This window comes from Barbatula barbatula, assembly GCF_947034865.1.
Source record: "Barbatula barbatula genome assembly, chromosome: 21".
Taxonomy (NCBI): domain Eukaryota; kingdom Metazoa; phylum Chordata; class Actinopteri; order Cypriniformes; family Nemacheilidae; genus Barbatula; species Barbatula barbatula.
In genome coordinates, this window is record NC_136784.1 from 4,896,353 (window position 1) to 4,913,608 (window position 17,256).

Genomic DNA, 17,256 nt, shown 5'->3' on the forward strand with positions numbered 1-17,256 from the left:
TATTGTGTATTGTTGTGGAGAATATTTTATATTTTTCTGATCTCTTATACGATGTTGCCTCGTGTTCTGTAGCTTCTGTGACGACGACAACATAATGGCCTAATCTGTGTAATCTTATGCATTTTATTCATTTATGTATTTATTCTCTGTCACTGATGCATTAAATCATTCAAATTCATATTTTTTTATCAAAGCTATCGTGCCATGACGTTTTAATACGGATCCAACAACTTTGAACATTTAACAAAAATGTAAATTAAGTTTATTTTTAATGACCTTTTTATTGTTCTTAAACGTTTTGTCTCTGCAGGTGTAGTGAGAGATTGGATTTCACTGCCCTCTAGTGGCGTCTCCTTATAAAAGCACCTGACTGGGTTGCAGTCTTATCGTCAAAAACAACAGACGACGCACAAGTATGCTGGAAATTATCTTTTATTGGGGATAGAAGGAAGAATGTGCATATAGTTTAAGTAAAACAATTATTATTCAATTTTGATGGAAGTAATAGATTTAACAGTAAAATAGAAAGCGCTCTCAGAAATAGCTTAGAAATCTGATTATTTAAGGATTACATGTATAATAAAACAACTGAAAATATGCATAATTATTATGATTTTGAAAGGGTGAATAGAGAAGGCACATTTGTTTGAATTGTCACTAGGTTTCTCTGAACAGTAAGAGTAGGGCAGTTAACAGCATGAGCAGATACATAGATAGTGATGAGAAAGATGGACTAGAGTCAAAGATGCTTGAGTCGTCTTCTGTGGGGACAACCGCAGGGGTCGGATGTTTTGAGGGAGTTGTAGCTGCATTAACAGTAAATGACCTAGACTCAGTACTCCATTCATTCAGAGTAAATGCTAACTTCAAGTTCACACCTGTAGAAAAAAGAGTAAATAAGTGACTCCTACCAAGAAAACCCTACCTCCAATGCAGAGTTTGAAATTCAAATAAAGGCCAACAAATTATTTTCCAAACATTGCAGATTTAGATGGTGTGAAATTCAAATAAACACATATTAAAGAGAGAATTGAGAGGACTTACCACTGGTTAAGATGGTGAGGTCGGTGTAATTTGCCCAGCAGCCACTGAACAAGATGGTGGTGTTTCCAGTAAGTCCCTGTACTGGATTCCCATTCTCATCTTTGAGCACAGCTGAGATTGTTAGATTTGTCACACCCACAGACACACAGTTACCCTGAAAGCAGATATGGCACATACAATTGATCAATGCATGTTGCAGTTTCCTAGTATTTAATGTACCTCATATTTGCTTGCAAGATCTCATAAAAAGATTCCATCATAAACAATGTTCCTAATGAAATGACTACTTATGCCAAGCTCTGCCCCTCATGGTTACTGTGTCTCAGTAAAAGATGCATTACATGGCATTACATATTAATGAATAAAGCGGATTTCAGTTTTCATATAAATGTATTAATTAAATAGATGCTTTCACAGAGGATAAGGTATAGTGATGATGCAAAGGACTTTAAACCTTTTCCTTTATGTCACTTTATATTCCTCAGTTTTGTAAGTCCTTAAGATAAAAGCGTCTGCTAAATGCCCAAATGTAAAAGAATTCAACAACCTGCTCAGTAATGAAAACTATGCAGACCACAAGGCTTTAAAAAAAGTGCAAAACCTAGCATGATTAAAAGGTGGATTGCAATAGTTGCTAAAGTAGGATTATGGCAAACATTCAGTTTCACCTCTGAGTCCACAGCCATGATGCTGGGCTGCACGCTGAGGGGTCCAGGGTTTAACGCAGCCACCGGCTGGACCACCATTACAAGAGAAGACACTGTCTTGACCGACTCCACCTGCTGGTCTTCACGAGTCACTTCCTGAGTGGCCACCTGAGAGACAGTTGTAGGTAAAATAATTAAATGATGCGATCTTAATCTGGCAATATATTATATAAGCCCTCTTGTGCCACTAACTGCATTGCTTGGCATCGGGTTAAGTCACTTTAGTTGTTGCCTGGGAAACTATGGTTTCTAACTACAGCAAAGCCAGCTTCAAATAAAAAGTTTTTGTTTCACTATGGCCTGCTTCTAAGATCAGTTAATCAGTTGATAACAGTAAAGCGAGGGCCAGCCCAGGGTCTGTTGGTGCCCAACGTAAGTTTCAGATTGCTGACCCTCTCCCACCACAAAAATAAATATTTCAATAAATGTAAATGTAATAAATGAAAATGCTTAAATTTATAACGAACAAAAATGAATGTCAATAGTCAATAGCCTAAATGACCAACGACCCTCTGATTGTTTAAAAAAATATTGTATGACTTGCAATATGAGTAGAGCGCTGCACACTGTTCATGAGAGGGCATACATTCAACAAAAAACCCTCTTGCAAGGGACCCTAGGCATACTTGTTGCCTAAATATACACAACTCAAATATTTGTATATATCGCTTTTCTAAGTTTTCATTGTTACAAAGCAGCTGTACATGAAACATATTGACTAGAAGCAAAACATTTAAGTTATAGAAATAAGGACAGCAAGTGGAATAGCCATGCACCGATATGTACATTTGGCCGATAAACGATACTTATTTAACATTGGAAGCCGATAACCGATACAGTTGGCTAATATACAGTATCCAAATATTCATATGAGATTCCCTGAGACTGAAACAAAAGGCAAAAAGAGTACAACTGCTTTTATTTGGAAACATTCACTGCAGAAAACAAGGTAACTATCAGTTGTACCAAGCCTACTTTACATTAGTCAACGATTCTTTAACTTTTCGGGCATATTTTTTATTTAATAAACAAATTATATGTTCTGACAGAGTCTCAAGTCTACTAGAGAGACAAGTCTAACAGGTCTCAAAACAGAAAGCATTCGGACAGCAGTCTGATTTAAACAACATGCTTTTGTTCCTATAATTTACACATTCATAAATACTGTACCTACATACTGTACCTACATCAACAATGTTTTGCTAATAGCAGTAAGTGAATGAACATGGCATAAAGATAGTACTGTACTGTATTTTAACTGAGTACCATGTAGCTGAAAAAGTATAACATTATTTAGGAAATGATTTAGGATTTATCGGCCTCAATTTTCTTATCGGCCAATACGATAACATTAAATTGCCGATATGGCCGATAATTTATCACACACCCCTAAAGTGAACACACACAGAACCGAGACACACAGACACACGGGTTCATACACACCCACATGCAAACATGCACAAAACACAGACACACAACCCCACATGGACCGATTTATTTTAAACATTACAATATAACAAAAATATAATTCTCTAATCAAATTCTGAATCAAATCTTACTGTAGCCTACCTCACTCCAGGATGGGTCACTGGCAGATGGTGGAGGGGGGATCAACTCCAGTGACGACACGTTGAAGCCAATGGAATCGCTCAGAATGCCTGAGACGGCAGCGCGACCCAGTTCATTGGCTACGTTCTTCAGAATAACAAACTGCTGGTCGTCTTCTACTACAAATGTTCAAAAGGTTATTTCAGTCATTGGTCAAATTACTGCTAAATTTATATTGTCTGGCCCTACCAGTGGTGCCGGGGTTGTTATTGGTGCTGGTCGAGCTGTCGGTGCTGTTAATGTTATTTGTGCTGTTGGTGCTAAACGTCTGGATGGGTGGCAGGCTGATCTCAATCTCCACCGTCAGTCCAGTTGAGCGCCGTCTTCGTGCCCCGCCGCCCTCACGGATGATCTTGGTGATACGAATCATGTTCTGCGGTACTTTGAGGAATGCAGCCAGATTTCTGATCAGATTAGGTCCGAAGAACTCCTCCTCAGTCATGGCTGGGAGATTAAACGCCAAGAAAAGAACCGGAGAGGTGCGGATTTGGAGCGGCTCTGAGCCGCGGAGAAGTATGTACAACATTTTGTAGTCCGGGTCAAAGAAGTTTGAGCCATGATCATCAGAGTTCAAACTTGGAAGATATTGACCTAAAGAGAACAGAGAGGAATCAGGGATAAGAATGCAATTAGAAACGCGAATTTGTTGATCAGGCAAACTTTTTTGTAATATTGGAATTAGTAGTGCCCGAATGTCTGAGACTACTAGTACAAGACCACTTATACTTATTAAAAATATTAAAATATATTAAAGATTTTGAAAATCATTTTTTAAATGCCAAGACATTGTGTTAATAAAACATGGCTACAATTAACACATAACATTATTTTAATACCAAATATAATAATGTAACAAAAACAATTATTGTACTCTACCTGGATATGTGGGCTCAAGTGCTGTGTATTCAGTGTTTCCTGGATTCCACTGAGCGTTAGTTGGGGCAACAAGTTTGTTGTTTACATAGACGTCTAACCGCTGAGGGCTTGAGTAAAATATACCCACTCTAACAGCCTGTAGAGAACAGAAGTTAAGCATCAAGCACAATGTTCCTGGATAATGGATAAATCCTCTAAATATAGTATATATTGAATATAAGTATATATTGAAATGTGTGTCATAAATGTATGGTTGGCTACTCTGCATGATGAAATATATATATATTCTTTTCATTAAAATGTCCAATATCTTGTGGAACCCAGGATCCCCAAAAATTATAAACCTTTTGTGAGGGGCCCCTTCCTAAAAATATATATATTCCTAAAATACATCTATATATGTATGTGTAAAGAAACATTAAGACTATGTTAGATAAATTGTAAGTGAGAAACAACATATTGTTTCCAAACCCAAATAATTGACACTGTTATAATGTTGGATGTATAAACCTGAAGAGAACTTTTTCAATTCCAATTTATTTGTACAATTTTCACATCAGCTTTACTATGTAAACACATAGTAATAATGTTTGTTAGAAATAATTGGTCTGTTTTATTCTCTGCCATTTTCTGGGCACCCCTTAGAACCTTAGAAACCCAGTTTGTAACACCAAACTTCAACCAAGGAAAACGATCTTAAAACACAAATCTGTTTTAATCCTTCTCATGTTATTTAAAAAAAAATCCATAACTTCAGATGTCATTTTTTAAAGTTAGAACATAAGATACGTACTTAGCTGAACCGTTCTAGATGCTGTGTGTCTACTGTAGTGTCTTAAATAACAGACTAACCTCTGTAGGTTTAGCGTTGAGCATCATAAGTCTCATCTTCTGTGGTGTTGTGCTGGTGAAAAAAATATCAAAGGATTTATTGGTGGCCACAATGGCATGAAAGAGAGAGACTCTTTTTCTACAGGCATAGCCTGTGCACCAGCTGTGGTCTTGTGGACCTGTAATGACAGTAAAAGATATGTTTAAAAAAAATACCATATTAACAATTGCTTTTTGTAAAATCCAACAGTAGATAATGTTTTTGACTGTTTCTTGAAAAAATCAAGATGAGTTGATTTACTATCAGTACCATTCAGCAGATCTATATATGAGTCTCCCAGGATGGCCACAGGTGAAAGACGTCTTGTCTCTGTATCTGCGTCTAGACTTTCAATGACCAGCATCTGATAATTCAGTCCAAAGCACTTGTAGCTCTGCCAGGTGCTCATGTAAGAACAAGATTCTCTGATCACACCTGTACACATAAAACATCATACTCACATGTTAAGTGCAAGAGAGAAAAATATTGTCTAAATCGTGAAAAAGCCCCATATCATGGTTCTTAAACACAGTTTTATAATATATGAATGTTTTTTGTGGAACTTGGATGTACCTTTATTAGGAGCTATTTGATTGACAGGTATGCGGCTGCCGTTGAGAGCAGTGAGCATGACTTTAGGGATGCGGTAATCGCCCAGTCCATGTCGCTGATCCCCGTTCCACTCGTACTCTGAATAGGGCACCACTGCTCCTACTGCACCCAGAAAACTTCCATCCAGATCCTTCAACATGGTCTTCTTCTTAGCATCACAGTCCATGTCCACACAGTCTGATGGGTTCACTTTACTACGGTAACAGCAAATGTATCACTTTTACATCATAATATACTTGTTGCACTTATTTAGGGTCACAATTGCACATTAAGCTTGTATTGGACATTGTGTTTAGAAAATGACAGAACGGTTTACCTCAGATCAGGCTTATGAATGAATGTTAGAGATTCTTCTGTGCTGTCTATCTTTGTGATCCTCTCAACACTGACTGGATGTTGTAGATCCTCATTTCCTGGGTTGCTCATGAACATGTAGTTTCTTTCAGTGGAACAAACATCCTTGAAGCCTACAAATGTTGTATCTGGGGACAGAAACAGACAAGAATATGTCAAATTTACTGTAGCAGCTTGTAGCCAATTCCAGATTAGAGAGAATGTGTCTCACCAGAGACTGTCAGTAAACCAGCTATGGCGTTGTAGCTCATGAGTCCACCGTGAGGTTTCTGTGGTGCTTGGTTGTGTTCAGATTCAAATGTCGGCCAGCAAATACCAGACCTGCCACCTGCTGCACACAGAAAGCACGTTGTTTTTCAATAAAAAAAGTAGATACCTTTATCATTTTTACCATAATAATTTCAAATTTTGTACTACTTTGTTGTAGTGTTGATTTAGCAAGATAACTTCATGAAGAAGAGATTTTACACCACAATGCAAAAAGCTGAATTATCAGATATACAGTATATTTATACATTTACTAAAAACTGTACTGAAACCAGTTTCATCAAAATGATTCCTCTGATACGGAAATATTCAAATAACACTTTTCTGTAGTTCAACTCGTAGAGCTTGGTGCTAGGCAATGAGAAGGTCAATGTGTTTGATTCCAAGGAAATGCTTATAAGATCAAATTTTAAACTTAAATGTGTTCCAAGTTACTTTGGGTCAACCAAATGCATAAATGTTATGATTGTAAAAAAAAGATGCTTTTAAATGTTGAAATAAAATACTGTCAAAAATGACCTATAGGGGGTCGTGGTGCTCTGTGGCTTGTACTGAGAGAAACATAGGTCTCCGTTGTTACCAGCCTGTCCAAACAGTTGAAATTGGGGCTGCTGCCCACAATCAGAGACCCCTGAAAAAAAAAACCAGGAAACTCATTCAAGCATCTTTGTCGACCAAACAATAGGCCTAATGTTCCTGATAAGATCCATACCCAAGTTCACTTAGACATAAAAATGTAAAAAAAAAAACTGAGTTATTGATAGTTATAGAGTTTTGCATAAGAAAGCATCTGAAAACTGAATCAAGCATTGTCTCACCTGTACACGGACAGATTTATCTGCATATTCATGGCTGACGGAAGGAGGTTTGTAGATAATAGGCATGATGCCCATTCCATTATCAACAAGGGTCACGTTAGAAATGAACACATTCATAGAGACCTGGAAGAGGACAATGTTATTAAAGAAACAGGATAGAGTTCACATGATCACTGTACTGCATTTGTGTGATCATCAATTCAACAACTATGAGTTCTGCTGTATACAATATTTCATTGCTGAGTTTTAATATATTAACGTCGTTTATCATACTTGAACATAAATGCCAAAGTCAAAACTCCTCCAGACGGTGAAACCCTGGATTTGAGAGCAACCAGCAAGTCCGTCTCTATTCATGTAGACTCCATAAATACCACCATGAGCTTCATTCTCACTCCATTGTTCCACTGAACCTGATTCTTTTCATAAAGATTACAGTATGTGAGCTTAAACGACTTATAAAACTATGACTAGCCCTTCACCGAAGCATAAAAATGTTATATTTAACCACAATCTTATGTACCTGGACAAGGTTCTCCATCAATTCTGAATCCCACTCGTTCATACCCAGCAACGATATTCCCTTGAAGAATCACGTTGGTCGCTTCGTTAACCTAAAACGCATAAACAATAAGGATCATTTTTAAGTAGTTAACGTCTGCATTTTCAAGAGAGATATTGTACAGTATGCATGTTTCTCTCTTGTCACTAACAAAAAGTGCACCCTGAATTGCAGTTAGTTTGGGGGAGGAAGTATCATGATTTCTCTTTTTACCATAGTAATTCAGTCTAATGAGCTGAAGGTAATTGTATGATTTATCTTGGAATATCTTATAAATACCATAATACATGATAAAGGCAGCTGTATTTTTATTTTCACCTCAATGGCTGCATTCCATTCAATGTTGGTACTCTCTGCTGCACCATTGTAGGATCCCGGCCACAGTGTCAGAGTAACCAGATTTCTCCGAACAGCACTGTTATCACCCCATATTCTGATTCCTTAAGAATGAAATTTGAAAAATATAACCATATTTTTTAGTGATGACATTTGTTTGTTTCAGTGATTGCCATCAAGTTGGCACCTTCTCCAACAGTGTGATGGATCACGTTGTCTTCGATATTCAGTCCATCTGTTCCAAACACCCCAATAGCAGGAGCGAAGCCATCATGGAAGGCACATCCCTTTATGTAGGACTCACCAGCCACCTATAAAAAATAATTGAAATCATGGTTTCAGTGGCCTGAAGCAGTGTGTAACATTTCTGAACGCTGGATTGATTTGAAAAGCCTCCATTAGGTCTAAGAATCCAGGTTTGATCTCACATTTCCCAGGTTCAAAAACGCCAGAGAGTAGCGCGGGTCTGACGGGTCGTTCCATCCCTCCTGTCCTGTGTGGTAGAACTCAACGTTTCTGATCTGGGCTTTTCCTGTTACACACACCATCGTAATTATCACAGGTAAGCTTAAGTCTGTACAATACAATTTTGTCTCATTTTTGTTATAGCTTTCACTCATTGTCAGATGGCCATCTAATAGGTCAATAAAAGGTTTGTACGACAAAATCAACCTCACTTTTTAGTGTATTTTGTATTTCTTACCGCTGTAACGAATTCCACTTTGAATGAAGGTTCCCACCAGTACTCTTGCTCCATAAGACTGTTTTCTCATTTCTGGATACTCCTGTCCAATGATCTTGATGTTCCTGGTCAGAAGACCCACATTTCCTGCAAGCTGATAGCTTCTAGAAGATCCTGGCACACTGTACCTTTGTCCTGTATTACCACAATGTATCAGAGAATGCAGCAAAATCACAACTCAGAATTGACAAAGTCATCCATCAGACTAACTGCATGAGAAGACACATGAAACTGGGATACAAACTTAGGAAATAACAATTTTTATTCATAAATATAACTTTTCTTAAATACATGTATGAAAATTACTGTTCTATTGCTTACAAGATAATATGATTTTCTTTTCTTTGCAGTATTTGAGGTCAGAAAAAATACAGAGTATCTTTTCTGTTATTTTCACCTGTTTCTCCTGTTTTCATGTTCTCCATTTAAATGCAAATAGAAACAATACTTGTATTTAAAATTTGATGAAAATATTGTTAGTAGTTTACAGAATGAAACAAAAATGACCATTTGACCTAAACACACACCAATTATTTCAAAATCAGATAAACAGTCTCTAAATTGGTAAGTGGGGGTCACAGATAAAACAAAAAAGTCTTATAATGTACTAACCAATGTGTGTGTATGTTACTGGCTTGTCCAGGATCAGCATGCGACCATCATCTGACACTTCAGTTATGGTGCGTGTCTCTGTTTGCCATGGGTCATAACTGGTGGTGGACAGAAGAATCTTGTCTCCAACCTGAAGGTAAAAAGAGGCATGACAAAGGGTATTATTTGCAAACAAAGATGAGAACATGTTTAAAGTAAAACAAATGTGGAGAGCATATTGATTTAATGCGGTGCTATTAAAATCTGATGGCAATGAAATTATTAATTTAATATTTTTCATGGTTTTATGGATGATTAAATCACACTAAAATGTAAAATAGACAGTCCTTGTTAATGTATGGTTCTCTTAGGCTCTCTTAGGTGTTGTTTAATCATGTGAGGAGAGGTTCTGACCTTCCAGTCAACAGCTTCCTCCAGAGAGAGCGTGTTGTTTCCCGCCTCGACTGTTCGGGCCAGTTTAGTGTGATACACATTGTGCGGCATGCCATACAGGTCAAGAGATCCAAACACACCTAGAAAATGACAATGTTTCCATAAAAATTCAAATAATATTAATAATAATATGAATTTTGATGTTAAAGTTTAAATTGTTGTCTATACAGATTTTTTCTATGCAGACCCTTTAAGAATAACATGTTCAATGTGATAACATAGGCCTATCCAAGAAACTGTGTTATCTTTATAGTGCTCTTTACCCAACACTTTGGATCCTTGGTTTATTCCAGGCAACTCCCAATCCTGTGTGAGATGGTTTCCTTTCAGTATAATCTGTAGTTCACCTCTGAACGGTTGATCAGCCCTTCCAACCCTCAGATGTCCACCCTGGATTACAAATCAAATATGTGCCTTAGAAATACATTCTACAAGGTATCTATGTGTATATAATGTAATTTGTGCAACTTATATATTTGGAACTTTTGTCCTTACCACATTAAAACATTTGTGTTTTAAAATAAGTCACTTATTATTCAAATTTCCAAGATGACTTGTCATCTAGATGTCAAGTATGCATTTTTAACAACTATTGTCAGAACAAGCTAAAAACGCTTCGTCACCCACATCACAGACCTAACATACTTAGCTGGTCCTCTTTCTCTTTGTGGACAAGAAAATTGGGAAATACCATACCAAATTATAAATCAATATTTTAAGTGTACTGTTGTGAATCAGGGTAAAGTTAAGACACTGTTTTAAACACTGATTTTCAACTTTGATTCCAACTAATTTGACAAACTTTATCATTTTTGTCAGTTTTTTATCAAAAACGCTATGGAATGGAGGTTTAATGTTTTACCTTAATTCGCACAATTTAAGTATGTTTTAGTTAGCAAATTTAGCACATATAAAGAGCTTGATACCAATCTGAAATGAATAGAAGCAGGACGTCTAGATTCTTACCTGAATGGAGATGTACGTAACATTCAGAACAACGTTGTTATATTGGGAACCCCCGATGTTGGTGCCATTATTTGTGTCTGGAATCTCCAGAACTCCAAATATTGTCAGCTTGTTCAGGGAAGGAATTGCAATGTCTACGATCACACATTTCCCTACAAACAAAGTGAGGCATGTTTACATTTATGACAGCTTCACGATTATATGTGTTTAGTACATATACTGTAGCTGTGTCATACATTTAATAATATTAAATAGAGCTGTTTAGGTTGTGGCATCAATTTGTACACCAAAAGCACTGAAAAGCTCACTCTCCCTTGTTTTCCTCATGAATTTTAGAATGGCAGTTTCAATTGAGTAAAATTAACACTGTGGTTTACACTTATTTGTTCAACATCACAAATCCTGTCATGAATTTCAAACATGAACTTTAAGTGAGTTGTTGAAGTAGCCTATATGTAAAGGTTTTAGGAAAACAAACTTAGCAACTCTATAGATCGTTTTATAATCTTTGTGGCACTAGTTTGCTTACCCGATGGAATGACCACATCAGAGCTTGTTTTTGGTACAGCAAAGTTGTTTTCGGGACTTGACAGCCAAAATAACTCATTTGACCAGAGAGTGCATCCACTATATATTTAATAAACAAAGACACAAAACAAATTATGTGGTATTATTAAAAAAGCTAAGTTCTGAGCATGTGTGTGTCTGTAACATACTTGTCAGGGTTGGGGCTGGGCAAAGGGCCCTGAGGTTCTGATGGAACATATCCACCATTTGAGTCAGGTGGGACAATTGGACCGGGTAGACCAGGGGGACCAGTTGGAGAAGTTGTATGGGGTGGAGGTTGTGTTGGTTCGATACACTTTCGATAGGAACACTGATAAGAGAAAAAAATTATATTTCTGTCTAAAAGTGTCCGGTCCACGCTGTTTCTTCTCCTCCGGCTTGCTATACGGTCTCTTCCAGATACTGTGAAAGAAATTTAACAAACGTTTAATTCAAAATTCTGAATGAATTATTCATTTGAACAATAAGCAAATGTTTTCATTAAATGATGAGTAGTTTTACCCAGGTAATAGACGCTGTTTGTGGAGTCACTGAAGTACCAGTCACCATTTACATTCACAGTAGGGTCCAGGGGCTTAGAGGAACCTTTTCTGTAATCTATAATGTGGAACGCATCTGCTGCTTGAGTAAAGTTGTGATTCAGAATAATGTAATCCTCTGGCTGTCAGGGAGGGAAAGAGCCACAAAATGGGAGTTACGAAATTATTAAACTAAAAACTCACTCATTATGTCATCCACCACATAGAGAACACTGAACAAGTAAATGGTTTCATTTGGGTTTGCCATTGTCTTGCCAAATGTTGTTCATGTTTATGTGCTGTTTCGAGCTATATTTTGTGTTTCTGGATATTCCTGATTGTTTTTTTAAACACTTCTGATCAACATATAGACTGATGTTTTGTGCATCATGTAAAACACATTATTACTTTTATAGTGTTACTTTTTGGATCTTGAAAGGCGTGCTAACAATAAACTGGTTAAAAGCTGTTCAAACTTTATATTCCCCAGCAAAGTACCAGCATGTTGGGGTTTAAATATGAGGATGAGTAAATAAATCTTATTTTGGTAAAAAAATTCAAAGAATGTACAACAAATGTTATTTTGTGTTGAGTCCACACTTCACCTTAAAGCCGTAGATCGTTCCACTATAAGACAGGCTGCTGATTTGAGAACCTCGCTCAAACTCCCAGTTATAGGTCTGGCCTGAAGGCACCAATGCCACCCAGCCATCTGCATAGCTAAGCGTGCATGACCCTAATTGGAGATTAAGGAGCCATCAATACAAAATAAATGCCTAAATTGAGAATTGCACTGAAAATGAACAGACAGCTCAGTCATCTCATAAGTCAATTATTTCAGCCTACCAAATGAGTTGGTAAGAATCACATTGTTAGCCAAAAGCCAAGATGGTTCAGGTCTGTAAAAATACAAGCGGTGGAAGTTGGTGGTGTTGTCACATACAGCTCCAGGGACACCAACACTCCAATCTGCTGCTTGAGAACAGTGACTTGGGTCGAGCAGGTTACTCATCGGCACCACCTTGGAGTTCATGTTGCCTTTTAAAAAAATGATCAGATAGTGTCTGAGAAGCGTTGTTTACATTACCATAACTTCATTTTGCATCCATACCAGTGGACAATAATGATAATATCATGTTAGTTTTCAGCTAGAGCTGCAATGTATAGTTACTAAAATGAATGAAGACGACCTGCTGCTGTTGCTATACATTTCCAACTCTCGAAAATCTGACTAAAGGCTGGATGGTATTGATGAAAGCAGAAGGTGAGCTTGTGGCCAGAATGTAAAGCATACAGTATGTCTTGCCAGCTTGCTCAGCAATAACCGAATAACATTCAGAGATTTGACAGTATGTTTTATCATTCTTCAGCTGGAAACTAAATATTCTGAAACCGATACCAATAATATTGTTCACTGTTTATCATTATAATTTGTGAGCTGAACCCTGCTATTCTTTTGAATAAACTATTTCTACATTATTATTATTTTTATTGTGAACACCCCTTTACTCATCTAGCTTTTATGTCTGGATTGTTTTGCAAATTAAAAGTACTGTCAAAACTTTTTCTTTTGAATTTAAAAGTTTCTCTAAACTGTTCTCTTGCCCCTTTACTGTCCTGTATCTTTTGTTAGAGTGGCAAAACCAAAGTTAAATCTGATTTCCCTAATAATCACAAAATTCTTTTCAAACACACCTCGCTAATCAAACACATCTGCTTCAACTACTTTGTCTATTAGTACTAGTGTCAGAGCTAAAACCGGTTATGAGATAAAGCACAAAACCAACTTGTGTAATGTTTTAATGTATTCCAGTCCAAAATATTATCTAAATGTTCAGTACCTGTGAGGGATCCATCAATATCTACGAGCGCTACCTCGTGCTCCCATCTGAATCTGGCCTTGTTGGGTGACTGATAGTATTGGATTCCACTGAATCTGGCACTCCAGCCTCCACAGCGGTACGTGCAGGGTTCAGTGATTTCTGCCACCCCGACAGCTGCACATGATGAACGGTTGAAGCTCATGAACTTGGTGTTGATGATACTCATACCATCATCCAGAGGCAGAACAACACCATGAGTGGTGCAGTAATCATTTCCCAGCTCAGGCACGTGACCCACAATAGTGCTGTTTACCACAGCTGCACCTCCTTCCAGCCCCCATCTACTGACATATTCCCGATATATCCTCTTGGCCTCCACTCCTGCTTTCTCATTATTGACCATGAGGAACTCACTGAACTGCACAGCTCCAACATTCACCCACTCAGCTCCTTTCTCATTGTTCCAGGACGTGAGACGGCGGAAGACGGCTGGTGCTGGAGTCGAGTAGTAGTAGTAGCAGAGATCATTCTGCATGGGGAAATAATCTTGAAATATCCACAATCCAAACCAGCCCTGAGAATGCACCGTATTGTTGAAGAACTGCCCAAGTGGTACTTTCTTCGGACAGATGGTATCATAGGAATGAATATCAGGATTATTTATGCGGTACCAGAAACCGAAGTGAGTCCCACCGGCTGCGGTGTTGTGTCTAATGGTGTTGTTCGGATTTGTTACCCAGAATGCAGCCGGAGTCACATCATCATTTTGCAAACTTGTGCTCTGTCTTACAAATACTGCCAGATTATACTGCAAGATGTTTCCTGTCTCATTACCATCTGTGATAAAGAAGGCTCCACCCTTAATGTCGTAGATGACGTTGCGCTCCACCAGTAGGTTGTTGGTCTTGTGGATAGTCATAGCACGGTTGAAAGATTGATGGATGGCACAACCACGCACATACGACTTGTACTGTACATCTCCCATTTGTTGCCAGTGTATTGGGTAGCGTCCCAGACGGAACGCCTGTCCAGCATGAAACATCTTAAAGAAAGAGGAATACTATTATAATATTTTTTAGAGCCTTTTTTGGTATTTGGAAATCTTAAAGTTCTCTAGGGGATTTTGAAACTCAAGTTAGTAATTCAGATTTGTTTACAGTCAACACAATCATCAAACTGTTACCTCAACATATTCAATTCTTCCAACTGCCAGGTTTTTGTTTGGTTCTGACGGATGGAACATGATGCAGCCACCAAACTCATCACTTCCTTCTTCCTCTCCAAACCTCCCCTGGAAGCATGTCTGGACTGCAAATTCCCCTGTAAGAAAAGATTAATATATACAGTAAATATAATGGATGTCATTAATTATTTGGGCAATGTAATCTTTTAATGAGCATATCAAACAAAAAATACTTTGAGTGTTCATGAACTTGTAGGTAACCCAACATAAAGAGCAACCAAACCTGTGTTGAATCCATCAGCGCAAGCTGGTATCTGATCATTCCACTCCTGGTTGTTGGATCCACGGATAACAATATTTCTGGTAAGAAGTCCCACCTCTGCTCTTGCTTGAAAAACAGTCCCATCAGGCAGATTGACGGACACACCCAGATGAGTGTAGGTGAGGGGTTCGGTCAGATTAAGGGTCCTGCTGTCATTCGAAACTGAAGCAATTCTCCTCAACTCATTCTCTCTCTGGCTGTGTCTGTGGATTCATACAAAATATTAGATTTTGTTTAAATCGTTGTAATGAAGATCCATAAAATGGCTCTCGTCCCCCCTTCCTCACCACAATCATATTTACATAAATGACATTAAATGTTGAAAAAAATGGTCGTTCCAAAGCGCTCAGTGAATTCATGCATGAATGCCCCCTTTGATACTAGCCTGTTCAGGATGTGTCATCCCTTTAGGATATTAAGGACCATAGCCAGCCTTGTGGAAGGGGTGGTTCTTTTTCTCAAAATATTGACCTTTTTGTCGTCCCCTCCCACCTTTATTATTTAATTATGAAGTTCAAATAGGCCTACTTGTATTCTCTATCTCTACTGTTTATGTGAATGATCAAATATGTAATCGGAGGACCCCTACGAATTCAGCTTCTCATTACAAATACTCAAAAGAACTCCTTGGTCTTTATTAAGAGTGCATTTGGTAAGTTTTACTCTCAAGTTTTACTTAACACATTAAACTAACAAACATCTACAGACCGGACAAATTTGGAAAGTGAAGGTGAGTAAACAGGAAATGGAATTGTGCAAATTTTTTTAATATTATTACTCCCAAGTTCCTACACTGAAATGGAGTTTCGCTCCAGCTTTGTCAGTGCATCCATACTGTACCTGTTCCCTGTGGAAGCAATGACAATTTCATCTCCGGCCTTCCAGGTGACGGCATCCATCAGTGTCAGAGTGCTGGAGGCACTTTGTGCAGTCTGAGAAAGACGAGTCCACGTTACAGGTACTGGGAGTCCTGAAGAAACACAATAATAGTAAACCCTTAATCAAATTATGTAGCTACAGGGTACTGATTATTACACATTATGGTGCCTTTATCGGTGAAATAACCTGTGGAAAATAAAACCATATCCATACTAGATGGCAAAGAGAACAATTTCCCCTGGAAAAAATGCAGATTGTAAAAACGGTGTTACTTTACAAGTAGCTTTAGTGGTGTAGTGAGTAATGCTGCAGTCAGACTAGACTTTGATCATGCAAAATTAATGAATAAAAGTCAATGGAATGAAAAGTCAAGTGTGACCACAGCATAAGACGGGTAAAAGTGAGTGGGTCCTATCCCACCCACATACAATGGTTCCAACGCCAATGATTTTAGCAAATTGTTATGCTGAATATATAATTAGTTTTTAATGAAAACTATATTTAAAAAATAAGTGTGAAATGCATGCATCAGAAGTACTGTTATTAAGAACAGTAAATCCTGTACTGTACAAACATACCATGCAGATCCAGCATTCCGTCTCTGACAGCGAGGGTCTTGGCACCATAAACAGGAAGTTCTTTAGATCGCAGGTGTCCGTGCAGCGTGATGATGGCTTTATGCTGGAAGGGCTGCTGCTCTGTGCCGATCTGTAAAGCTCCACCATCTGTGATCAGAATGTTCTCCGCCTGTAGCTCAATATCGGCCTCATCAAAAATCAGCCGTCCACCTTAGAGGAGAAACACCATCGGTTAATATGTATTGATGAGATGGTCTAGGATTATTTGACTTATTTGACTTTAAGCAAGGACTACAGTAAAACTGTTACCTTGTCTGATTGTTAATCAAAATACACTGTTTTGGACAGAGATTTAATGACGCTATTTGTCTAAGTGAACATACCCCGGATAAGCAGCATCTTTAGGACAGGGGTGCTGGTGTCCAACAGGATGGTCTGACCAGCAGTGATTACAGCAAGTGTGCCCTTCTCAGGAGGAGAGAGACCACCCCACGTATAGGGAGATGACCATACATCAATGTAGAAGAAATCAGCACGATCCTGAAAAACAGCAGAACGATCTTCAGCATGCTTTTATTT

The 17,256-nt window shown here is 38.0% G+C and overlaps 1 protein-coding gene across 1 annotated transcript in view; it reads right to left on the minus strand.

The window, feature by feature from the left end:
• Positions 1-415: 415 nt before the first annotated feature.
• The window catches only part of LOC306910470 (fibrocystin-L-like), a 44,911-nt gene continuing 28,070 nt past the window's right edge, over positions 416-17,256 (minus strand). The window contains exons 44-77 of the mRNA XM_079485048.1: positions 17,061-17,217; positions 16,678-16,887; positions 16,061-16,190; positions 15,182-15,423; positions 14,899-15,035; positions 13,734-14,757; positions 12,739-12,930; positions 12,498-12,628; positions 11,876-12,035; positions 11,524-11,776; positions 11,337-11,434; positions 10,808-10,959; positions 10,105-10,231; positions 9,803-9,921; positions 9,410-9,539; positions 8,759-8,932; positions 8,484-8,587; positions 8,243-8,366; positions 8,038-8,159; positions 7,681-7,771; positions 7,431-7,576; positions 7,158-7,280; positions 6,859-6,970; positions 6,284-6,400; positions 6,035-6,200; positions 5,680-5,912; positions 5,377-5,541; positions 5,088-5,245; positions 4,236-4,371; positions 3,549-3,950; positions 3,321-3,478; positions 1,713-1,859; positions 1,045-1,198; positions 416-878 (exon numbers count right to left, since the gene is read on the minus strand). Of these exons, the coding sequence (XP_079341174.1) occupies positions 658-878; positions 1,045-1,198; positions 1,713-1,859; positions 3,321-3,478; positions 3,549-3,950; positions 4,236-4,371; positions 5,088-5,245; positions 5,377-5,541; positions 5,680-5,912; positions 6,035-6,200; positions 6,284-6,400; positions 6,859-6,970; positions 7,158-7,280; positions 7,431-7,576; positions 7,681-7,771; positions 8,038-8,159; positions 8,243-8,366; positions 8,484-8,587; positions 8,759-8,932; positions 9,410-9,539; positions 9,803-9,921; positions 10,105-10,231; positions 10,808-10,959; positions 11,337-11,434; positions 11,524-11,776; positions 11,876-12,035; positions 12,498-12,628; positions 12,739-12,930; positions 13,734-14,757; positions 14,899-15,035; positions 15,182-15,423; positions 16,061-16,190; positions 16,678-16,887; positions 17,061-17,217 (6,315 nt within the window). The 3' untranslated portion in view covers positions 416-657. The remainder of the gene's footprint in view (positions 879-1,044; positions 1,199-1,712; positions 1,860-3,320; positions 3,479-3,548; positions 3,951-4,235; positions 4,372-5,087; positions 5,246-5,376; positions 5,542-5,679; positions 5,913-6,034; positions 6,201-6,283; positions 6,401-6,858; positions 6,971-7,157; positions 7,281-7,430; positions 7,577-7,680; positions 7,772-8,037; positions 8,160-8,242; positions 8,367-8,483; positions 8,588-8,758; positions 8,933-9,409; positions 9,540-9,802; positions 9,922-10,104; positions 10,232-10,807; positions 10,960-11,336; positions 11,435-11,523; positions 11,777-11,875; positions 12,036-12,497; positions 12,629-12,738; positions 12,931-13,733; positions 14,758-14,898; positions 15,036-15,181; positions 15,424-16,060; positions 16,191-16,677; positions 16,888-17,060; positions 17,218-17,256) is intronic.